The sequence below is a fragment of the Manis javanica genome, chromosome 1 (assembly GCF_040802235.1).
Source record: "Manis javanica isolate MJ-LG chromosome 1, MJ_LKY, whole genome shotgun sequence".
NCBI lineage: Eukaryota > Metazoa > Chordata > Mammalia > Pholidota > Manidae > Manis > Manis javanica.
The window spans coordinates 181714357-181740318 of record NC_133156.1 but is presented as its reverse complement, the minus strand read 5'-3'; the positions used below and the strand labels follow the sequence as shown (position 1 = coordinate 181740318).

At 35.4% G+C, this 25962-nt stretch overlaps 1 protein-coding gene across 5 annotated transcripts in view; it reads right to left on the bottom strand.

Annotated features, from left to right (window-relative positions):
* Positions 1-25962, bottom strand: part of EXOC6B (exocyst complex component 6B) — a 640335-nt gene that overhangs the window by 364385 nt on the left and 249988 nt on the right. For 4 of the 5 annotated variants that reach the window (XM_037027188.2, XM_073211565.1, XM_037027190.2 and 1 more), the window contains one exon: positions 11801-11977. The exons of the other annotated variant lie outside the window; for it this stretch is intronic. In XM_037027188.2, coding sequence (XP_036883083.1) covers positions 11801-11977 — 177 coding nt within the window. The remainder of the gene's footprint in view (positions 1-11800; positions 11978-25962) is intronic. 5 annotated transcript variants of the gene reach the window in all.

The following is a 25962-nucleotide window of genomic DNA, read 5'->3' as shown; positions in this document are numbered from 1 at the left end:
TCTGAGGAGTATAGGAACAAAGGAAAAACTGAAGGAACAAAACAGCAGCAGAATTACAGAACCCAAAAATGGACTAACAGGTACCAAAGGGAAAGGAACTGGGGAGGATGGGTGGGCAGGGAGGGATAAGTCGGGGGAAGAAGAAGGGGGTTATTAAGATTACCATGCATCGAGGGCAGGTAGAAAGGGGAGGGTGGGCTGCACAACACAGAGAGGACAAGTAGTGACTCTACCACATTTTGCTAAGCTGATGGACAGTAACCGTAATGGGGTTGTTAGGGGGGACCTGATATAGGGGAGAGCATAGTAAACATAGTATTCTTCATGTAAGGGTAGATTAAAAATTAAAAAAAAAAAAAAAAAGAAAGAAAGAAAGAAAGAAAAGGGGATTACTCGTTAACAGGATAAAACTATTGGTAAATCAAAGATCAACGCATGCTTTAAATATCCTTAATGTTGATCACTTAAAGGGTGTCAGATGATCAGCTATGGAGGTACTCTTTTCTGATAATATTCCTTTCTCTTAATTAAAAAAAAAAAAAAAAAAAGCAGTTACTGTGTGCTGACCTCCAATGAGTTCTGCACAGTGGTATAGAGGGCATGTCAAAGTGTGGGCAAAGGGTCTGTTTGTTTCTACGCAGAAGATCAAGGCCTAGCTTGGATACACAGAAAATGAAATAAGATACGATATGAGGAGGAGCTTCCGGCATCAGCACTCTCTGGAGGACTCGTGCCGGGGGATGATCATCAAAAAGCCTCCCCAGGGATCCGGACGATGCTGCGGTTGTGGCTGCATCCAGCCCACCGTCTCCTGGACTTGCCATAAGAAGGAGGAGGGAGATGTCTAGGCTGGCATGTGCATACAGTGAGACAACGAATTTGACTGGATCTGTACTGTTGGAACTCAACCAGGAGTTGGGAGGGGTGCAAGTTGTAGCACCCCAAAATCTCATGACTATAGACTATCTATGGTTAAAAGAACATATGGGATGTGAACAGATCCCAGAAATGGGCTGCTTTAATTTGTCTGATGGTTCAAGTACAGTTGGAAAATATCCATCATATTATAGATAAATTTTCACAAATGCCTAGGGTGCCTAAATGGTTTTCTTGGCTTCACTGGAGATGGCTGGTAATTATAGATTTGCTTTGTTTATGTCACCGTATTCCTATAATGTTAATATGTGTGTGCAAATTAGTTAGTAGTTTAAAACCTATACATACTTAAGGTACTATACAAGAAGATATGTCAAAGAAATAATCAATCCTCCCAAGTTTCCTTCATATGCTACATCTATAGCTTTTCTTCTTCCTTCCTAATTACAAACCTTAAATAGAATTCGTGCCTCATATCGAATTTACCGAGTATCATAATTCCTCCAGGTGGTAAAGATACCTCGAGACAAGTGCTGGGCATAGAAGCCAGAGGGCATAAATCTGCAAAGAAGTAAAAAGCTAACCTTTGCAAACAATATGGCTTCTCTCTCACTTACCAACTTTACATTTCCCTGTATGGCCCCGGAAGATGACTGGTTAGCCAGAGACGGGTAAGATTCCTCAAGGGAGGAACAACCTAAGACAGGCACAGTCGCAGGGGGGCCATCAGGTGAGAATTTGGGGATCAACAGAGGTGAGGCTCAGAACCTCACCCCCCCTGCTTTGAGAGAAATCTTCTGCATCCGTGGATGTCTTGCTGCCCTTGTCTAGCCTGGATTAATACTTAGTCCATAGGCACACACCTGATCATCTGATCATCTACATTTGCCTTCTTACAGCACTAAACTATGTTTTCTACCTTTATCTTGCATCTACCTACCACTTCAGCATTTTATTAAAAATAAAAATAATAATAATAATAGGAGAAATGTGGGATCAACATATAAATCAAGTACAAAAATCAAATGAATATTCATATTTGACCTGATGGTTTATAGGTCATATTGCATGATCAAAACCGAAAGTTTCTGTGATGAATGCCCTTGTACTGTTCACCATGTAAGAATTTATTCACTCTGTAAGAATTCGTTCACCATGTAAGAACTTGTTCGTTATGCTTCAGAAGATTGGAGACTGACGAGAATTAGGCTTGAGATGGATTAATGATTGTACATTGAGCATTGACCCCCCTATACTGAATTTTATTGTTGTTAACAACCATTTGATCAATAAATATGAGAGATGCCCTCTCAAAAAAAAAAAAAAAGGCAACCTATAGTATATAGTTTATAGTATAGGGGAATATATTCAAAAATGATTTACCCAATAAAGGGTTAACATCCAAAATATATAATGAATTCATATGACTCAATACCAAAAAACACATAACCAGATTAAAGAAGGGGCAGAGGACCTAATCAGACTTTATTAGATGGCCACAGGCACATGAAAAGATGCTCCACATCACTAATCATCAGAGAAATGCAAATCGAAACCACAATAAGGTATCATCTCACACAAATTAGAATGGCCACTATCCAAAAGACAAAAAACAGCAAACGTTAGCAAGGATGTGGAGAAAAGGGAACCTCCTGCACTGTTGATAGGAATGTAAATTGGTACAGCCACTGTGGAAAGCAGTATGAAAGTTCCTCAAAAATCTAAAAATAGAAATAGAATACAATCCAGTAATTCTACTTCTAGGAATGTCCAAAGGAAACAAAACCCCTTATTCAAAAAGACATATACACCCCTCATCTTTATTGCCACATTATTTACAATAGGCAAGATATGGAAGCAACCATGAATGGATAAAGAAGATGTAGTACTTATACACAATGGAATCCTATTCAGCCTAAAAAAAGAAAGAAATCCTGCCATTTTTGACAACATAGATGGACCTATGCTAAGTGAAATAAGCCAGGCGGAGAAAGACAAATAGCATATGATTTCACTTATTAGTGGAATCTAAAAACAAAACAAAATGAACAAAATGACAACAGAGAAGTGCCTGGTGGTTAACATGGGGGAGAGAGTGGAGTGGATGGGTGGGAGACAAAGGGACACAAAAAATGTCGATCACAATATAAATTGTCCACAGGGATGCTGGTACAGCATGGAGAATTTAGCCAATGATTCTGTAACATCTTTCTGTGTTGTCAAATACTAACTGCACTAGTTGGGGTGATGATTTAATAATATGGGTAACCAGTGGCCCACTGTGTTGTATACTTGAAACTAATGTATATCAACTGTATTTCAATAAAAAATGTATTTAAAAAACTTAAAAAAATAAGGTATACAAATAGCCCTCAAATTTCTAAGATATTACATTTCACTCATAGTAATAGGAATACAAATTAAAACTATACAGCAATACCATTTGTCATGTATGTGTCTGGCAAAAAAAAAAAAACTCAAAGCTTAACAAAATAATCTTTTAAACAAACTGTGAGAGAAAAAAGGTACCTAACACATTGCTAGAACAGGAAGGTACAGAAAACAGCACAACCTCTATGGAGCAGAATTTGACATTACCTAACAAAACTGCACATGCATTTACCCTTGGAATCAACAATCTTGTTTTTAAGAACCTACACTGAGGATATACTTCTTAACATATGAAAAACAATTCTCAGGTTTTGAGATTTATTTTGAAACTATTTTTTAAAGTCTTAATATGTTTTACATACAGAAAATTCACCCTTTCTAGTGAACAATTCGGTAAGCTCTGACAAATCCATACAGTCCTGTAATCAACATCACAATCTAGATTTTAAAAAAACTTCCACCACCCCCAAAAATTCCCTTATGCTCTGTTGTAGTCATATTGCTCCCTGACGCCCAGTCCTTGACAAAATTGATCCATTTTATGTCCCTAGAGTTTTGTCTTTTCAGGAATGTCATACAAATAGACTCAGATGGGTAAGCAGCTTTTTTAATCTGCCATCTTTCAGTTAGCACACTGCATTTGAGGTTTATCTGTATTGTTTCGTGTATTTATGGTTCATTTCCTTTTATTTCAGAGTGATTTTTATGGATATACCATGTTTCACGAATTCCTTCACCCACTGAAGTACACTTGGATTGTTTCTCCTTTCTGGCAACGTATGTATAAAGCTGCTATAAACATTGATGTACAAGTTTTTTTGTGTAAATACCTAGGAGTGAGATTGCTAGGTCCTTTGGTAAGTATATGTTCAGCTTTATAACACACTAGTACTAACCATTTCCCCAAAGAGACTGTCATTTTGCATTTCACAGCAATATATGAGTTCCAATTGCTCTGCACCCTGCCAATAGTGGGAATTACCAGTAATTTTTTTTCAGCTAATTCTAATAGCTGTGTAGTTGAAACACTATATTTTAATAGGAAAAATACTGGAAATCTTAAATGCCCAATAAAAGAGACTGGTTGAACAAACTATGGTACATTCAAATAATGTAGTGATGAGAAAGATGTCTATAAACTGATATGCAATAATTTTCAGGACACATTTTCAAGTGAAAAGACAAAGTACAAATGTTATTTATATATGCTATTAATAGCCATGTTGTATAAGGCATAAGGAGTGTACATATACACACATACACCACCAATTCATAGTACTGACTGCTTACAAGAGGTAGAAAGAGCAGGGTGGAAAGATAAAAAAGAAAATGAGATTTCACTGAATATATCTTCTTATATAATTTTACCTTTTGAACCATGGTGTATTTTACATATTTAAAAAAATTAAATTAATACAAATAGAGAACAGTAAAAAATAATACCAAAAGGAACAATGAACCTACTTATATATCAATTTGGTAACAGTCACACAGAGGGAAAAAAAACAGCTAAGAAATACTTGAACAAAATATTCTGAACTATACAGCCATTGGGATATGTTGTAGGATAAAAAGAATTCCAAAGAAATCTTGAAATTAAGTTTACTGCTGCTAGTGACATTTGCATAGCAATTCTGAAAACATTTTATTTGTGTATGTATATGATTAAGGCAAATGAGAAATACATAGATTTGCCTCTGGGAACTGGAATTCTCAGATACAAATAAGGCATAGGAGAAGAGGAAGAGCTATGGCAGCAGATTGAAATAAGAAGGATTGGTTTTAACTCATGATTTATAAAAATGTCTAATGTGTTGGTGTGGCTTGTGAATTTCTTAGTTCTGTCCACCAAAGAAGCATACGAATGCTCACATCTCAGTTTCTAAATATCATTCTCCAGTAAAAGGAACAAGAGCTCTTTAATAAAATAGCTGACTCTGGGAGTAGGGCAGAACCTAGAGCGAACTAAGAATGTCTTATGCCCCAAAAGAAAAAAAGTAAGTGGTCAAAAATTGATAGAGACATGTCCAAAGACAGTAGGTAAGGCTGCCACTGATCAAATCTGGAACAACTGAAGAATCAAAATGAAAGACAAGAATAGAATATAATCCATTGTATAGAAAATAAGAATCCATGAGCCAATACTGACTGACACCAAAAAAAAAAAAAAAAAAAAAAAAAAAAGAGGGAGAAAGTTCTTTGTAGAAGAATGCTAATTAATCAATGTGAAAGAAATGATAAAAATAAAAAAATTACTCTTTCATAATCACCATAGTAAAACATAATTGAGGAAAGAATTGTAAGTAAATTCTAAAACCAGTGGGTGAAAAAATGTTAGGGAACAGGACAGTCAGATGATCTAAAACGATCACTCCACAGATTACTTATTAATTATGAAGGGGGAAAGGAGAAATCTGATAGACACCTCCTTAACCAATTGTGAACCTCCTTATATGATGTCCTGAAAAGAATACTTTTTTAATACTTTTTTAATACTCTTGCCAAAAATGATTGACCTGAACCTAATGATGAGGATGTACCAGATATATCTAAATAGAGAGATATTAAAGGAGAATAAACAGGTATAAACATAAATGCAATGTGTGATACTTTTCTAGATATGGCTGCAGGTAAAAAAATGAATGAAAAGTATGTACTATAAAGGACATTTAGAAAAACTGGAGAAATTTGTATATGGGATATATATACACACACACACAATAATATATTAGTTTCGAATATACTACACAGTGATTTGACATTTGTAAATTTTGTGAAATGGTCACCACAAGTCTAGTTACCATCTGTCACCTTACAAAGTTAATACAATATTACTGACTATATTCCCCATGCTGTATATTACTTCTCCATGACTTACTGATTTTATAACTGGACGTTTGTACTTCTCAATACACTTCACCGATTTTACCTCCTGCACAAACCCCTCTCCCCTCTAGCAACCACCAATTTGTTTTCTATATCTATGAGTCTGGGTTTGGTTTGGTTTAGTTTCATTTGTTTATTTGTTTTGTTTTTTACATTCAACATGTAAGTGAGACAGATAGTGCAGTATTTGTCTTTGTCTGACTTAGTTCACTGAGCATAACGCCCTCAAGGTCTGTCCATTTTGTCACAAATGGTAAGTGAATTCGACTGAATTTTAAAAGTTGGCAACTAACATAAAAAATGTTAAGCACTGTGCAAGCCAACAACCATTTTGCAAGTTGTTTCTGGCCCATGGGCTACTAGTCTGTAACCTCTGATTTAAATTCTGAAGTCCTAAGGGCGTCCTTCATGTCACTTTAATTTGCTGAGAAATAATCCTCATTTTGTTGCCTGCATGCAACAGGAAGTTTTGCAATACACAATTTGAAATTTTGGTCAAAAATCATAACCACAGTTTTTCACAAGTAATACAACATACATTAATTACTGTCAGTATTTTATAGGTAAGAAAAGAGATGCTTAGAGAAATTACATGATTTGCTCCAATAGCACAAAGCTGAAAAAACTTACACTTTCTAAACACAAATCTTACGTTCTTTCCAATTATTCTGTTCTATGGACTAAATCATCTCCCCCCAGATTCATATGTGGAAGCCCTAACCCCCAATGTGACTGTATTTGGAACAGGTACTTTAAGAAGGTAATTAAGGTTAAATGAAGTCATAAGGTAGGGCTGTAATACAGTAAAACTGGTGTCCTTATAAGAAAAGGAGACACACCAGGGGAAGCCCAGAGAAAAAGCCAGGAAGATACAGCAAGAAGGTGGCCATGTGTAAGCCAAGGAGAGAGGCCTAAGGAGACACCAACCCTGCTGGCACCTTGACCTTGGGACTTCCAGGCTCCAGAGCTGTGAGAAAACAAAGTTCTATTCTTTCAGCCACACAATCTATGATAATTTGTCATGGCTGCTCTAGAAAGCAAGTACATCTTGTTACCTCAAAATAACTACAGTACCACAATTCAGGACACTTCAGAAAGCTTTATATTAAGTGACATTTGTATTTAAATTATCAACTCAATCCTATTAATTTCATACTTCAAAAAAGACACCAAATTTGACAGCTAAACCTGACCTGGATCATTTGGTCAACAAACATCTCTTTAACCAACACTCTGAAGAGCTATATAGATGAAATGGTGACCACTGCTCCCTAACATGAATTGTGCTCTAAGTATAGGACCTACAAAGTGTTCTAAAAATGCAGAAGCTCTGAAGTAACCTAGATACAAAGATGAAATCATAGGCCCTGATTCTTCAAACTATTTCTTACTCAATACTGCTTTATTTCAGCAGACGTTTTGTTAACAAGTATGTGGTGTTCACCAATCCAAGCAAATATACATTATCAAAAACTGTATCAACTTATGTATCATACTGTGCCCAAAAAAGCACAAGTTGTAATGCCGTAATAATGACCACTATATACTGACAGCACTGTGGGTGCCAAGCACTGTCACAAGAGCACCATATTCATTATTTCTGTCACAGCCAACCTTCACAACAAGCCTACCCTTGGTAGGCTTCTCACAAATGGTGTATCACCTTAAGAGTTCTTTGTATTTTATTTTCAAGTATCTCAAAAATGACATTCCTAATGAATCTAGGACCACAAATACATTCACAATCTAAAATGTTCACTACTTCTAAAAAATTTTTCAAAGTCCTATCTAAACATTTAAAGAAAATCAGTCACATCTGAATATGCCACAGGATGATACAGAGATTCAAAATAAATTCCCCAAATCATACACATTTCCACTGAAAACCAACTGAATTAAGCTGTTGGTCAAAAATGGTCAAATATTGGCAGTTCAACTTCAGTTTATAACAAGTAAAAAAACCTTACCTTATTTAAGGTAACCCTTTCACTAATTAGACAAAAATAAAACACAAATCGAGAATTTCATGGAGAGATATTTTTCCTAACACTTGTCAGCATTCAAGAGACTAGCTCTCTCAGCTAGTTCAACACATGCTGGTTTCTCATCCAAGATGACAATTTACTACTGTGACTTCATTTTCAGTCCCCCAGGCTATTAAGCTTTTCCTCTCTCTGGCAAAAACATTATTTCAGTTTAACAATATATTAACTATCTGCTTACTACGTGCAAAGCTATTTTCTAGGTGTTTGGGCTTTTTTACCCATCTCATTCTATGGTGTCCTACTGAGAATCAAAGACATAGTAAATGGCCTACAAATGTCACTTGACTCAAAGAATGCATTGAGTATGCCTCCATTAAAAGCAAATGAAAGGTTAAAAAATCCTTACTTCAGAAAATAAGAAAATACAGAAATTGAAGTATGTTAAATCAGAACCATGAAATTTCATTGAAAAAATAATGCTGGTAATCTGTTATAAGCAACATATTTTTTTTATTAAGGTATTATTGATACACACTCTTATGAAGGTTTCACAAGAAAAACAGTGTGATTACTATATTTACCCATATTATCAAGTCCCCCCAATACCCCATTGCAGTCAGTGTCCATCAGTGTAGTAAGATGCCACAGAGTCACTACTGATAAGCAACGGATTTTAAAAAGCAAAATACAACTTTCAAGCACTGCACTCATTGGAAAAATTTTAAGACATAATGATAAATCAATAGGAGACCCAAACATTCAGGGTTGGTTTTCTTTATTCACTAAAAATGCTTCCTCAATTCAAAGTGTGTTCTGGGAGCAGAAGTGCCATCCTCATCTGAGAGCTTGTCAGAAAAAAATGCAGTTTCTCAGATTCACCCCTAACCTGCAGAATCATAATCTGCATTTAAAATGACTCCAAAGGTGATGCCTATGCACATTAAAGTTCAAGATGCACTGCCCTACAACATGGCTTCTTAACTGGGCCCTAAGGGCAAGATGAATTTCACAAATTCCCTGAAATTTCATGCACAACTTTTTGTGAGTGAATATATGTACATTTTACTGAGAAAAGATTCCATGTAACTTTTATCAAACTCTCAAGGAATGTATGACCCCAAATAGATTTAAGAACCACTGCCCTCAGGATTTTATGCCACAGTTTAAGTGAAAATATTTCAAAAACTATTTACGCTGCTCTCAATGAGGTCTGCTGAAGAATGACAGGAATGAAGGTCAGAACGTCACAGTGGGTCACGAAAGACCTTATCTGAAGAATTTATTCACACCATGCAAGAACTATGCCAAGAAATCAGTTTGGAGACATCTAAATAAATAATTCTCTACATGAGGTTTGAGATTAAGAATGTGCACTTGAAGAAGATTCAAACTGAGAAGTAAATAAATATATGGTAGGATTTTTTTAAAGCTAGGATGCCATTAGATGACAGTGAAGTGCTGAATTCTTGTTCTAAGAGCTCAATCAGCAAATCTCTAATATGAATTCTGTTTTATTTGGAATTCAGGACCATTTTAAAATGTTAACTTACAACTACATTCCTATAATACTTCCTTTGTGAGGAACCCCCAGTACAGAATACTAGTCATCTTCTCTGGACCTTGTAAAACAAAACAAAGAAGAAATATGGCACAAAAATGAAGAGGTACTGGCCCAGGATTTTCAGTGAGCTAATGATAAAGAATGGCTCATATCCAGAAGAGTCTCACTAAAATATGAGAACTGTGTATATATTGTATTCTTTCATCTTATCTAACCATCTTTTTGGGGTGGGGGTGTTATCTAGGGGTATAGACTATCTCTAACTTCTGTTTCCTTAAGCCATAGTGCCTGATAGAATGTCATTTCCTTGAGGAGCACCCAAAATATAAATAAAAGGTGTTAAGTGGTCTTTCTTGATTCTGATGCTTAACTTCACTACTACTGTAACTTGTCATCAGTGATGGGTCTAATGCCTGACAGTCTGATCTCCAGGGTGGATTCATATCCTACCACACCAGTCATTCTAGGCAAGAGCAGCGGATGCTAGAAAATAAAATCAAGGAGATCAAGTCTGCTCTGCCCCTTTCTACATTCACGAGCATTAAGAAAATGCCTGGTTCTTTGCTTGGCTCTATTTCTTAGAGCTATTCAAAGTTGTTTTTATCCAAGTATAACAGAGATGATGAAACTTTCACACATCGTTAACTATAAATGTACCTCATTTACATAATAAACATATCCTGATAAAGTATAAATTATAAATACAATTACATTAGAAATGTGTTCCCTCAATAATGAAAACTATATAAGAGAATGTAGAGTTTTACACATGATAGTCTCTCATCCAAATGTAAATTCTGTTTTAGACATAACTAATTTGTTTATTTGCTTTTCAGCCCAGTTTAAACAAGGCCAACTTGATTTTTGAAGTAAAAAAGTAATAATAATAATGACAAGCATACCAACAGTTGTGAGTCATAAAAGAAGTCAGCAAGGAAGAGTAATAAAAATAGAACAGAAACCAGCATTTGCTGACCACTTTTTATGGTGAAGGCACTTGTGCAATCCTACAGGTTAGAAACTGCTGTCTTCCCTCAATAGATGAAGCCACTTGTCCCGACAGTTTCAATAATCACCTAAGATTACAGCATTAGACAGTATCAAGCTTTGGAGTGTAGTTTTTGTCAGAAGAGGAGAATAAGAAGGCTAGTAAGGGCAGAACAAAAAACAAGGATAGGGAAGAGATGGGAACCCCTGTTTTATCTGGAGAAATGAAACAATGAAAAAGAGACTAGCAGGTTACCAAGTAGCAGGATAAGTGGTTCCTTGCACATGTCAACAGACATTTAAAAAGTATGATATGATTATCTGTGATAACTTCTTAAATAAAATAAAATGGAAAAACCAGAATTTGAATGCAGTCTGTATGGCTCCAAAGCCCATCTCCTATTCACTATACTCACCAAGAAACTGGTCCAATTAAGCAAATGACAAGTATTTAGAAAATATTTTAACAGGAAATCTCAAATGTCACAGTAGTTTCGTTTTTAAAAACACATTAAATACAGTCCCACAACAAGGGAGATACAAAAATATGTATTAGCTAAACCACTTAATCTTACTCTTTACCTGAAGGTGACACAGAACTAATCTAAGATTATGGATATTTCACAATATTCTCAGATCCCTTATAATCACTCATATTTCCTTCAGAAATGTATTCTCAACTTCCTGGTACCTTTTTATATTTTCATTTGGAACCATTTCTCAAGGTTAAGAAATCCCTTTGTTTACTCCCAGCTATTTAGAGCAACATCTTTTGTCTCAAGTAACTTTGTTTCAGTTTCAATGGGGGTCACCTAGATCTCTTTCTCTAGGTCAGGTAAACTCTACTCTTCCCTTAATGTAGTGCCCAGTCAGTATACAATCAAAAAACCCTGAAGCTTTTAAAAAAGAAAGAAAAAAAGATGATTGCATTTAAAATCTAAAGAATTAGAATCTAAGATATCTTCATGCATCCCAGTTTCCTTAAACTGGAACCCATGTACATTTAAAATGATACTTAATATCCAGAAAATCACATAAACTATCTTATATGGATGAATTCTTCATCACATCTCAAACACAATAGTCTCATTTTCCCACTTCAAATGTTATTTACCTCTTCATCATCTTCCTCGTCTTCAACATCCAGAATTCCTGAATCCTGTTCAGACTTGGGGCTAGTGCTTTCTATCTCTGTATCAAAAATCGTGTATGCATCTTTCTTATATTTTCTCTTGCTACCTATCCTGGGTTGTTGCAAGATGATGTTATCCAGATTTCTTTGTTGTTGGGCCTAGGATAGAGATGCACACACACATATTAAAAAAAGAAAAGAAAAGAAACAAAATAACGCATTCAAAGGACAAATGGCATCTTAACGAAAACACAAAATGCCTTAATACCTAAAATTTTAGTCCCAGAAATGAAACCAAACATATTCATGTATACATTTTTAACCCTGAAGTTACACATCTTGGTTCATTTTCCCAGTTTCCATAGAAAAAAAAGATAGTCAGTATTATCATAAGATTTTTTAAAATACATACACTAAATCATCACAAAAATGAAATCTACCCATTTTTTACCTGAATAGTCAAGAAATTACTGCAAACAACTAAATATTTATCTCTTAAAAGATAAATGCCACATTGGAACCACTGTGGTGCAGGGAGAAGGGCCGGGAGCATTTAGGCTTAGGGAACTCTCTTATGTGGATATATTTTATAAGTAAAATGTAACTGGGAGAATGAAGTATCTTAAAAAGAAAAATTTGAATAACTAATCCAACAAGATTCCAGACTTTAATCCATGGAAAACAGTTTTAAAAGGTTTCTTCTTTTGACTTTTACAGAAAAGGAAGTGTAATCCCTTGTTTAACAAAAGATTCATATGATGGTGTAGTTCCAAGAGATACAAAGAGGTGGAAAATGTGACTAGGCAGAGTTAACAACAAAAGCATTAAATCACAAAGTATTAGCCCTGGAAGTGACCTTAGTCACCACTCAGGAAACTGAGGCCAGAAGACAAAAGATTTGTTTGCAGTCAGAAGGCTGGTTTGTGGTAAGTCAGAAGCTCAAAGAGCAATCTCCTAAATTCCAGATCAGATATCTTTCCACTACACTAATAATCCCTCAAAGCATGACAATGTTTCCAAAAAAAGGATTCTGTAATCAAATAAATGGCAAATACTGCCTGTCATGTAGACTTCTTGTAGATATACAATGCACATTAGCAGAGTAAGAACTGGGAGAAGTCCTATTTTAAGGAAACTTCTTTAACAGCATGTCCCAAAAGTATTTCACAACACAACTCCCCCCGCCCCCACAACCCTTTTTTCAAATAGTATTTAGGATCATCCCAAGATACAAAGCTTAAAAAAATGTGGCCTCTTAAGAATATACATTCCTTAATCAATATACGGTATTTCTCCTCAGTGACAAGTAGAGGTTATTTCAGGAGAAAACCAGTCTCCAAATATTCTGAATGAAATTAATGAATTCAAGATAAATATTAAGTATAAGGTGTTAGTCCAGACACTGGTTAAATGAGACAATTATAACAGGACAGAGAAAAACCTGAAGTATGTGAACTAGTTTCTGCCAAGAAAATGAAAAGAATCTACATTCCAGAGATTTGAATCAATGGGCAAACTTGTTTCTCTGCATAGTATTCATTGATATATCGGTCTGACTTACATAAAATACACAGCTTCAATAACAAAATGAGATAGAAAACATAACCAACAACATTTAATTTATGTCTGTACGTAAGACATATTTGTCCTCCAAGTATTTGAAACCCCAAGTTAGATAGAATATTCTTTGTTTTCCTCTCAAAAGTAAGAATTTCGTCCACAGTTACTTCCAAAGTAACCACACAAAAGGGATCAATGACTCTGGGGAGGCACAAAGGAAAGGAGAACTTCCTAAAGCTTTCATACTTAAGGAAGCAAGTCTTCATCCAGAAAGTTGGATCACTTGTCCAACTTACGGGATCACTTGTCCCTTAACTCCATCCTCTCAGTATAACAAAACCAAAACTTATCATAAATTGGTCTTATTTTATAAAATCCCAAGTTGATTATTTTTCTTTCATAATCAATAAAATACTGCCAGTGTATCCTAAGCCATCAAGAGGAGGCATGCTTAAGTACTGTCATCTAAACTTGAAATGATTACAAATCTGAAAGGTAAAGTTAAAATCCGTGAAAAAGAAACCAAAAAAGCCCTTCAGAGCTCTTTTCCAACATGCCGAACTATCTCACCAGGACTATTTATTCTATCCGTCCAAAGATAAACATTATAATCATGAACTTAAGAAGCAGCTGAATGATTTCTGCTGCCTGTATGGAGTCAGGGGGGCAGGATACCAAGCATACAAGTGGACCTTACAAAGCATTTAGGTGCTTCCTTTTCCTTAGCTGTTCATTCTCTCTGTAATTTTTACACATTTAACCACATCTTCCTCAAGGTCCCCTCATAGACATTCTTCGCTGCTTTCCTAAAGACATAGAAATTAACAAGACTTATTCCTGACCATCTCTTCACTTACCATTCCTTCTACTCTCCCAAGATCCAACAGCGTATCTCATTTCCTGTTGCTACCATGTGCTCTACAAGCACCTCACCTCCAACACACCTAAAATGGAACTCATCACCTTCGCATTACAATTCCCCTGCATATTCTGCCCAGGTTCTTCTGAAACCACATCATTCCTCACACAATTAGGCAAGAGGGAAATTGGGGGAAACTGTAAACAAGTACAAATCCAAACTCCAATCTATCACTTAGACTCTACCATAATGGAAGCTGAATCTGATTTTCCAATGTACTTACCCCACACTCTCCAACACTCATTTTTCACTCGGATCAGACTCTACCTCATAATATACTAGGGATATTTACACTTGTGTATCTTTGCTTATGCCATTTCTCTACTGATGACCTCTACCTACCTGAATCCAACCTTTCTTCTGAAACCCAACTAAAGTTCTTCCTTTAGGATGCACCTCTCACTGCACTAACTCACGGTGCTTTCCCTCTGTATCCGCACTTCCAGTCAAACGTGTATGAAATGTCTGCTTCGTACCAGGCTTTGTGCTGCATTCTGGGTTACAGAGAATAACGTGGAGTCCCCAAGTCACGAACCTCACATCACACTTCATGGGAAGAAGATAAGCAAACAAGTGGCTGAAAGTCAGTACAGTAAGTATGATAACAGAAATAAACACAGGTGCAATGATTGCACAAAAGAGAAAGTAATCATATCTGCTTGAAGGGGTTCAAGGAAAGGCTTCACAGAGGAAGAGGGAGCAAACTGCTCTTAAAAGATAAATATGATTTTTCCAAAGGAAAGTAGATATAAAAAGTAACCACTCCAGAGGAAGGAAACAGCATGAGAAAAGACCATCATGTGTGAAATAACATAATTCACCCAAGGACTAAGTTATTTTATGTAAGTACACAGGTTATGAAGAACTGACGAGATAAAGATTCCATACAAAGTAGTTTCAAGGTTAGCGCATGGGCAGTGGAGGAACAATGAAAGAATGTAAGCAGGAGAAAAAAAGGACCAGCTTCACAACTTATGCAGACTGTAAAGGAGTGGTCAACTAGGCAAAGACAAAGACTAAAAACAGGAAAACCAATCCAGATCATATACCAGTCCCAACAACAGTGAGGACTTGAATTAAGGTAGTAGCAGATATGCAAGAAGCAGAAACAACAGAATTTACTGATTTGAATGAAGTACAAGAGAGAAAGGAAATAAAAATAACTCCAAGTATTCTGGTCTTGATGAGAGGATGGTGGGGTCATTCCAAATAATAGGAACCATGAAAACAGTAAGTTAAAAGCAGAATGGAGAAGATGAATTCAGTAAACTTATTGGATATGCAGGGGGAAAAAATGACAGTACAATTCATCAGTATATTACTCTTCTCTTTTTGAGGATAGAAAACACATTTTACCATTCTTGGCATCCCCCACGGCCAGATACAGTGGCACATGCATAGTAAATTTAGATAAATGTTTACTATATAATGGCAATAGATAACAAAAAAAAAAGTCGATGTGATCATGAGATTTGGCCCAATAAAAGACAAGGGTATCTGTAAAGGACAGGATTTGGATGTTCTCCTACCTGTTAGAAGAGGGGAAAAACCCATAAGAATGATCTAATCTGGACAATTAACCTAAACATGTAACTATGAACACTATTACAACTGTCAGAAAGGGCCTATGAGGCATCCTACATATGCTACCAAATAAAGTTTTATTGTGATATACAAGTTCCAAGTGTACCAAGCAATAAGACTCTTAAGAGTTAAAATTCTGTGCATCAAAAACCAAATGCTCCTGTATTTATCAACCCAATACTGACCTCTAGTGGGCTGAAAGAAATATACAAATGACCTTTAAAATCACACATCTAGCCTAGCAGGTTGGAGGCCTAACATAATTACATGGACTTCAATTGTAGGTGCTATAGCAGCGGGGGAAAACACTTCTTGGAGTAAGATAGGTTTTTATGTCTAAGCTCCACAACTTAATCTATAACTTTGGGTAGGTTCTTTACTTCTCTGTGCAGCACACCCATCTATAAAACAAGGTTCATTGAATATACCTCAGAGCAGCCGCGAAGATTAATCAGAACAGCCGCGAGGATTAAATGAGGTAATACACGTAAAGTACTTTGAATTAAAAGATAAGGCCAACGACAAACACTAAAAATTATAAGCTCCACCTGTCCTACCTCCGAAAACGAGATGGGACAATGGCTTCACTGTCTACCACGAACAACTGAGATCCAGCAATTTTTAGACACATAATCATTAATGGCATCTAATACCACTACACATGGCCGTTCAGTGTTGCATCTGTGCTGCACTGCGAGCGTTAGGTATCTGTAGTGGACACCCCATGCGCATCAACTCACGTCCTCTCGGTCCAGCTCTTACCCCAGCTAGAGCATCGGCAAGCTGCGTTGGGCAGCGCTGGAAGTGGGACACAGTGTAGCCTGAAACCAGCTCTGGCACGCACAAGCCTCTCCCTGCCCTAGGGCTCCGCTGACACCGCAATGTGGAATCCCACAAGAACTACTTGGCACTCATGATTCTCAGCCCCAACGGGAGGCAGCCGTTGACCAAGGGGGACTGACAGATAAATGACTCCCTACTCGGTTCCTCCCACAGGTAGTTAGTTCCTTATGCTTCTCTGAAGGTCACGTGGATTAAGGAACCAGAGAGTTAAGTTTATTGAGTCCTTGAAATCTAAACATACTTAAATCTTTCTTCACATAAACTGATAAAATATGTAAATGAGTGTAGAATTGAAGGTTGAAAAAACCTTTCGCTCGGATTATTGAAGGCATTTTGCCATTGTCTACTAGCATCCATTATTGTTAATGAGAAAGGCAGTGTCATTTGGATCTTCATTCCTTTGTGTATTACATTTTCCCTCTGCAAGTTTTTCAAATCTTACCCTAAAAAATCTAAATTTCAGAATGATGCACCTTAGTGTAGGTCTTTGTTTAATTATGTTCATTATGCTGAGTAATTAATGTATCCATGAATCTTCAAGTTTGAGTGCTTTAAAATAAAGGGAATTTTATTGTATCACTGCTCTGATAATTTTCTCCCTACGTCTAGAATTTCTTGTGGATACAGAATTCTCCTATAATTTCTCCTGACAATCTTTATAACATTTCTATATAAAGAACCAAATTTTTAATGTTTGAGGAAAACAACTTATTTTTTGACATATTGTTTTCTGTATTATCTGTTCCCTCCAGATACTTTTTTTATTGTTGCTGCTTGTTTTCCCATATTGCTAAATTTTTGGTCTCTCATATTGCTAGATTTTGAAGATATCTTCCTCAAATACCTGTTTATCCTTGGACAGTCATTCATACTTAATAATAAATCACTTAAGAGCTTACAGAAAGGTCTGTGGGCACAGGAAGACTTGTCAACTAGCAAGCTTCATTTTAGGGAGATAACCTCTTTGCTCAGGAAATCCAAATGGCACTTTGTGGCAGTCTTTCATCAATTTCATTAGAAAAGAAACTTCCAATCTTCCACCTAAGAATACAAGACTAAATATTCCACGCATGGGACAGGAGAAAAGAGTAAATAGTAGTAGACTAACTTTCAATAAATCACACCATTTTAAGCCCCTCATCTTACCACCATCACCTATCATAACTCACACCTCCAAAGTCACAGCTTGCCTGGAATTATGCGTATCAACTTGTTTTCTCCATTCCATATGTACTTCTGTTTAGACTTTGAGCTACGACATCATATATGCTATCATATTAGTTTCACTCTTCCGTACACTTTTCTTCTGGCTTTATTGAGATATTCTTGACGCATAACATATCTAAGTTTAAGGTAGGCGACATGCTTATCTGACACACACATATATATATTGAGAAGTAATTACCAAAACAGGTTACTTAATATCTCTATCCTCTCACATAATTATCATTTTTGTTTGTGGTGATAACATATGATCTACTCTCTTAACTTTCAAGAATATAAAAATGTTAATTATAGTGACCATGTTGTATATTAAATCCCCAGAACTTAGTCATCTTACAGCTGGAAGTTGTGCCCGTTGACCAGTATGTCCCCATTCTCCCCATCTCCCAGGCCCTGGCAACCACCATTCTACTCTGTTTCTGAGTTTGGCTTTTTAAATTCCAAAAAGTGGTATCATACAATTTCTGTCTTCCTCTACCTGATTTAACCTGTCATAATGCCCTCATGTTCATTCCATGTTGTCGCAAAAGGCAGGATTTCCTTCTTTTGCTGAGTGAGTAATATTCCACAGTATATATGCACCACATTCCCATTATCCATTTCTCCATTGATGGACACTTGGATTTTTTCCATGTCTTGGCTACTGTGAAGAATGCCTTCAGCTTTCTTCTTCTGCAGAATTGCTTTGGCTTATTCAGGGTCTTCTGCGGTGCCACACAAATTTTAGGATTTTTTTGTCTTTGAAAAATTCCACTGGAATTTCGATAGGGATTACAGTGAATATGTAGATCACTTTGAGTAGTGTGGACATTTTAACAATATTAATTTTTCTAATTCATAAAGAGCAGATATCTTTCCATTTATTTGTGTCTTCGATTTTTCCATCAGTGTCTTATAAAATTCAATGTACAGTTCTTTTGCCTCCATGATTACATTTATTCCTAAGTGTTTTGTTGTGTTTGATGCTATTATAAATGGGATTGTTTCATTTATTTCCTTTATAGATAGTTCATTGTTAGTATATAGAAAAGCAACTGATTTTTATGTGTTGTGTGTCCTTCAACTTACTGAATTTATTACTTCTAACAGTTTTTTGGTGGAGTCTATAGGATTATTTTATTATTTATAATTATTTTATCAACACTAATAGCCATCATAGCATTACTCAACCTATACTTTTACATGCAGTTAACATATAAAACATATCATCTCCAAACAGATTATTTTACTTCTTCCTTTTCAATATGGATGACTTTTTCTTTTCCTTGACTAATTTCTTTGGTTAGGTTGTCCAGTACTATGTTGAATAGTAGTGATGAGTGTTCTTTTTTTTTACTGTTCTTTCAATCCTACTTATTTCAAAGGTTTATTTTATTGTTTTTTATTTTGGTATCATTAATCTACAACTACATGAAAGACATTATGTTTACTAGGCTCCCCGCTTCACTAAGTCCCCCCCACATACCCCTTCACAGTCACTGTCCATCAGTGTAGTAAAATGCTGTAAAATCACTATTTGTCTTCTCTGTGTTGCACAGTCCTCCCTGTGCCCCCCCCAACACTATACATACTAATCTTAATGCCCTTATCCCTCCCTTCCCCGCCCTTATCCCTCCCTTCCTACCCATCCTCCCCAGTCCCTTTCCCTTTGGTAATTGTTAGTCCATTCTTGGGTTCTGTGATTCTGCTGCTGTTTTGTTCCTTCAGTTTTCCTTGTTTCTTATACTCCACATATGAGTGAAATCATTTGGTACTTGTCTTTCTCTGCCTGGCTTATTTCACTGAGCATAATACTCTCTAGCTCCATCCATGTTGTTGCAAATGGTAGGATCTGTTTTTTTCTTATAGCTGAGTAATACTCCATTGTGTATATGTACCACATCTTCTTTATCCATTCATCTACTGATGCATATTTGGGTTGCTTCCATATCTTGGCTATTGTAAATAGTGCAGCAATAAACATAGGGGTGCATCTGTCTTTTTCAAACTGGAGTGCTGCATTCTTAGGGTAAATTCCTAGAAGTGGAATTCCTGGGTCAAATGGTATTTCTATTTTGAGCATTTTGAGGAAACTTCCATACTGCTTTCCACAATGGTTGAACTAATTTACATTCTCACCAGCAGTGTAGGAGGGTTCCCCTTTCTCCACAACCTCACCAACATTTGTTTTTGTTTGTCTTTTGGATGGTAGCCATCCTTACTGGTGTGAGGTGATATCTCATTGTGGTTTTAATTTGCATTTCTCTGATGACAAGCGATGTGGAGCATCTTTTCATGTGTCTGTTGGCCATCTGAATTTCTTCTTTAGAGAACTGTCTATTCAGCTCTGCCCATTTTTTAATTGGATTATTTGCTTTTTGTTTGTTGAGGTGCATGAGCTCTTTATACATTTTGGATTCTTCATGATCTTAAGGGAAAAGCTTTCAGACTTTCACTGTTGAGTATGATGTTAAATGTGCATTTGTCATATCTGGCCCTTACTATGGCGAAGTATATTTCTTCTATATACAATTTGTTGAGAGATTTTTTTCTGGTGAAAAGAATGTTGAATTTTGTCAAGTGCTTTTTGTGCATTTAAAGAGATAAACATAAAATTTTTATATTTCATTCTATTAATGCAATGTAATACATTTATTTGTTTGTGTGTGTTGAACCATCCTTACATCACAGGTATGAATCACACTTGATCATGGTGTATGATCCATTTATCGTGCTGTTGAATTGTTTGCTGGTATACTGTTGACAGTCATTGCATCTATATATATCAGGGATAATGGCTTGTAGTTTTCTTGTAGTATCGTTAAATGGCTTTGGTATCAGAGTAATGCTAGATTTGTAAAATGAATTTCGGAGGGTCCCTTCACTTCAAATTTTAGGAAGAGTTTGAGAAGGACTGATGTTGATTCTTTAGATGTTTGGTAGAATTCACCAGTGAAATCATCTGGTCCTGGCCCTTTCTTTGTTCAGAGGTGTTTTTATTGCTTTTTTAAGCTCTTTACTCATTACTGATATGTTCAAATTTTCTATTACTTTCTGATCAGTCTTGGTAGGTTGTATGTTTCTAGGAATTTATCTGTTTATTCTATGTTATCCAATTGTTGACAATTATTCATAGTGGTCTCACATAATCGTTTGTACTGCAGTGTCAGTTGTAATGTCCCTCTTTCAATTCTGATTTTATTTGAGTCTTCTGTATTTTTTTTCTTCATCTAGCTAAAGGTGTGTCAATTTTGTTTTCAGTTTTAAAAAACAGCTCTTAGTTTCATTGATCTTTTACTATTGCTTTTTTAGGTCTCTCTTTTATTTCTGCCATGATTTTTGTTGTTTCTTTCCTTCGCTTATGTGGCTTAGTTTGTTTTTTTCTAGTTCTTTGAGGTGTAAAGTTAAGTTGTTTGTCACCTTTCTATTTGCTTAATGTAGGTGTTGATTGCCATAACTTCCTTCTCAGAACTGCTTTTGCTGCATTCCATAAGTTTTGATATGCTGTACTTCCATTTTCATTTATTTCCACATATACTTCTATTTCCCTTTTGGTTTTGTCCTTTACCTATTACTTGTTCAAGAGTATGTAGCTTAATTTCCATGCATTTATGAATGTTTCAGTTTTCTCCTGTTATTGATTTCTAGTTTCATACCTTCATGGTCAGAAAAGATACTTGGTTTGATTCCAATCCTCATATTTGCTAATCATTTTGTGACCTAACATATGTTCTATCCTAGAAAATGTTCCATGTGTGCTTGAGAAGAGTATGTATTCTGCTGGTCTTGGTTGGAGTAATCTGTATATGTTTGTCAACTCCATTTGGTATAAGATAAAGTACAAGTCCAATGTTTCCTTACTGATTTTCTAAATGGATGATATATCCATTGTTGAAAGTGTGATAATTAACTCCCCTACTACTATGGTTTGTTGTCTATTTTTCCCTTCATATCCATTGATACTTGCTTAATGTAGTTAGGAGCTCCAATGTTGGGTGCACCCCTGTTTTTGTTCTTCTAAAGATTTATTACACCCTCTTCAAATTCTTTACCATTTTCATTCAATTCATTCATTGGTTGAATTGTAAAGCACTTATTACAACCATACATAAGGAGGTAATGAAAAATACGCTCACAATTAATGAAAAGATAGTAAATCTCAGCAGAAAAATAGAAGCTATGTAAAAGAGCCAAATGTAAATTCTAGAACTATAAGATACAGTACCTGAAATAAAGAATTTATCATTTAATGGGTTTAATAGCTAAATAGAGATAACAAAAGAAAAGAGTCCATAAACTTGAAGACAGATAAACAGAAATTATCCAATCAGGGGGAAAAAAGACAGAGAGTGGGCAATGAAAGATTAAAACAAAAAGTATCAAGAACAGATACTGAGGAACACGCAGGATGATACTGAAAGGTCTAATGTATGCACAACTGAAGTCCAGAAGAAGATGAGAAATAAAATAGTGTAGAAAAAAATATTTAAATAAATAATGGATAAAAATTCCCCACACTTGATAAAGGATATTAAGGAACAGAATCAAGCTCAGTGAATTCCAACACACATAAATACAAAGAAAACCATGCTGAGGCACATCATAGTCAAACTACTGAAAATCAAAGATCAAAAGAATAATTTGAAAGCTACAAAAAGAACACCATATTATATACAATGGAAAAAATAATATAGATGACTACTGTCCTCCCATCAGAAATTACAGAGGCCAAAAAGCAATAGAAAAAAAATGAAATGAAAAATAAAGTTATCTACCCAGAATTCTACATGCAATAAATACCCTTCAGGAATTGTTATGTGTTGAATTGTGTCCCCTAGAAAGGTATGTTGAAATCTTAAGCCATGGCTCCTCAGTATGTGACCTTATTTGTAAAGAGGGTCACTGCAAATTATTTAAAATGAAATCACACTGCAGCAGGATGAGTCTTTAAATCCAATATGACTGGCGTCCTCATAATAAGGGGAGAAGACAAAGATAAAAGACATGGAGGAGAACTTGAGTTTATGAGGGAACCAGGATTGAAGTGCCTCAACTACAAACCAAGCAACACCAAGATTACTGGCAACTCACCAGGAGCTAGGAAGAGGCAAGGGAGGATGCTCCACTACAGGTTTCAGAGGAAGCATGGCATTGCTGACACTTTGATTTTGAACTTCTAGCCTCCAGAACTATAAGACAGTAAATTTCTTTTTTTTTTTTTAAGCCACCCAAGTTTGTGGTACTTATGGCAACCCTAGGAAACTAATAGAAAAAATGAAAGAAAAAGGAAAAAAACTTTCAGGTAATAGAAAACTAAGGGAATTTAAAACCAGCACATCTGCACTATAAAAATGCTAAAGGAAGTACTATAATTGAAGAAAAATTATTTTAGATGGAAACTTAGAGCCTCAGGAATGAATGAATAGCATCAGAAGTAGAAAGGAGCTGAGCAAAAATAAAAGAAGGAAAGAGAGGTTGCCTTTTTAAAATAGAATGATAAAGGAGAGTCTCTCTCATAAGTGGCATTTGTGTTTCAGATCTTAGTGCTTATTTATTTAATGTCGGTAGGGATACAAGAAAAGAGAGATAAATACAGGTGGTCAATCCTTTAATCCTGAGTTCTCACAAATTTTAAGCTATATCACAAACACTATAATATATTCTAACATCTGGAAGAACTATTCCCACAGTGTTAATCACATTTCAAGAATTTCTTAGTCATTTTAAAATATAGCTTTTTTTAGAATGCCAGCTACCTGAAGACAAGAGCACTATGGTAGATCTTACCTATGCCTAACATATTAATTAATAGGTCACTCAAAATCATTTATGTACTTTTCTAATATTCACTGGCTCATAAACTAAACCTCAAGATAATCCTTAATGTTATTTTTGACAACAATGTTAACTCTTCACAAATTTTTACCACATATCAGTTTGATTTTTATATTCTTTATCACTGTCAATCTTCACATGGTGATAAAATGACCCCAATATATAGGTATATCTGAGAGGAAAAACAATCAGGGTTAGGTAGTACCCTCACAATACTACCGCTCTAGGTGTTTAATATTTTGTTTGACCCTAGCCTCGCGAAAAGAAAAGGCCTATATAAGCAAGGTTTTCTCCAAGGACAACCCAATCCACCTGAAAAGGGTTAGAAAAAGTTTTAATTAAAACCACCAGTTCAGTCAATATTTCAACCAAACCAATAGTTTCAACTATAACTATACTATCAACAAAGATCCCAATTTAACATCCTATTTCTTGGCTTTCATTGTAACAAAGGATAAAGTTATACAGAAAACTTAAGACTTTTATACAACCCATTGTTTTTTTCAGAAGACAACTGTTAAATTAAAAAAAGAGAGAGTAAGTATATATCCATCAACTACACATATTCTGTGGTTAGGCTTGATAGCTCACATAACTTTTAAAAATCACTCCTTTCAGTCAACTCAACTTAAACGAGATCTAAAAAGTAAATACCTAATAAATGTGTTGCTAGGTAGCACAGTCATAGTATATAAACCAAATAAGATATAAGCTATTATTCTCCATGTCCCTAACATTTCTGCTATATAAAAGAAGCTTATGGAGAAGCATCTTCTTTTTTCTATTCCATTTACAAGACTTGCAATCAAAATCCAAGTGAGAAAAACCAAAAGCAAAAACAGAAGGATACAATGAAGAATTGTACTGAGAGAAAATAAAAGTAAAATCTAGAGCATGTTGGGGTGTATTCCTGAACAGCAAAAATTATTACAAAATTACCTATTCTATTGATTCACCATTTTGGCAAAACAAAAATTTCAATAAGTCAATCTTTACTTATCCATTGTCTTCCTTCAAGGAAACAAGTGACTATTGCTTTTTCACCCATGCCTTTAATCATGAGAGAGCTCTCAGAAGCAGAGTAGATAGATACCCAACTTTCCAAAATGTCTCAAACACAAGTCACTTTACCCAAGGCAGGTATTGTTACTGCACTGCCTCATCCCTTGCAAACTCAAGCGACTATATTTTGAGTGCTGGTGAGGGCAGGTAGAAAGCTGAGAGGGGTACAGGATAGTAGGAGGAAAAATAAAGGTATGTAAATCTAAAAAAATAAAATAAAACCACCAAGTATCGCTACTAAGAGACCCAAAGGGCAAATGCTTCCAGTTCTAACAACATTATATTGAAGATTCCAATCCAGTATATTTCCTTTCAAATACGTGCTGTTAAGTTTCTGCAATAACCTATCATAAGAAAAGGAATCAAATTAAGCCCCAACTTGGAGTTGTCTGTTGGAAAAAAAATTTTTTCCTGACAGATTTCTTCCCAAGGAAGTTAAAATTAAAGGAAGTGCTATGACAAAACAACAAAGCAGTATGATTAAGTGGAAAATACACTGGACAAAGACTCATGAGATGTAATTTGTAGTTCTAACTGCTGATAGTTGTATGACCTTGTATGATTTGTTTGTTCTGAAAAAAAAATGAAGAATTTTAGACTCTGATCATAATTCTAGACTTAAAATTATATGCACTTATTATTTCAGCACCTGAAACATTTTCAAACTTTGAAAATAAAAAAACATAAAGGGATCAACTATCTTAAGTATCCTAACTCCTTCTAACAAGACACAGGATACACCATTAACAACTCCTATAATAATAGCCACACAATCTGAATTAAAATAGTAACTGTAGTTCAAAGTAAATAGCATATTTCTTTTCTCCCTTCCATCTTCTTCAATAAAATGTTACAAAGTGCTCTGAGTTGCATTAAATGTTATCAAAATGGAAAATATTCAATAATACAAAATTAATATTCAAAACACTGAAGAACATAGTCCAGAAAAATAAACCTATTCTTTAGTTAAAATCGTAAGTTTTAAATTTGAGAGTGAAGCAGGATGTTAATGTATATCTAAAATTTCTTTGAATGCAAGTGACCCACTGAGACATACTATCCACCTAAAAATTAGTTGTCCTACAGAAAAATTAAGAGGATAAAACCAAGTGCCTGTAAGTATTTGCACTAAGTCCCC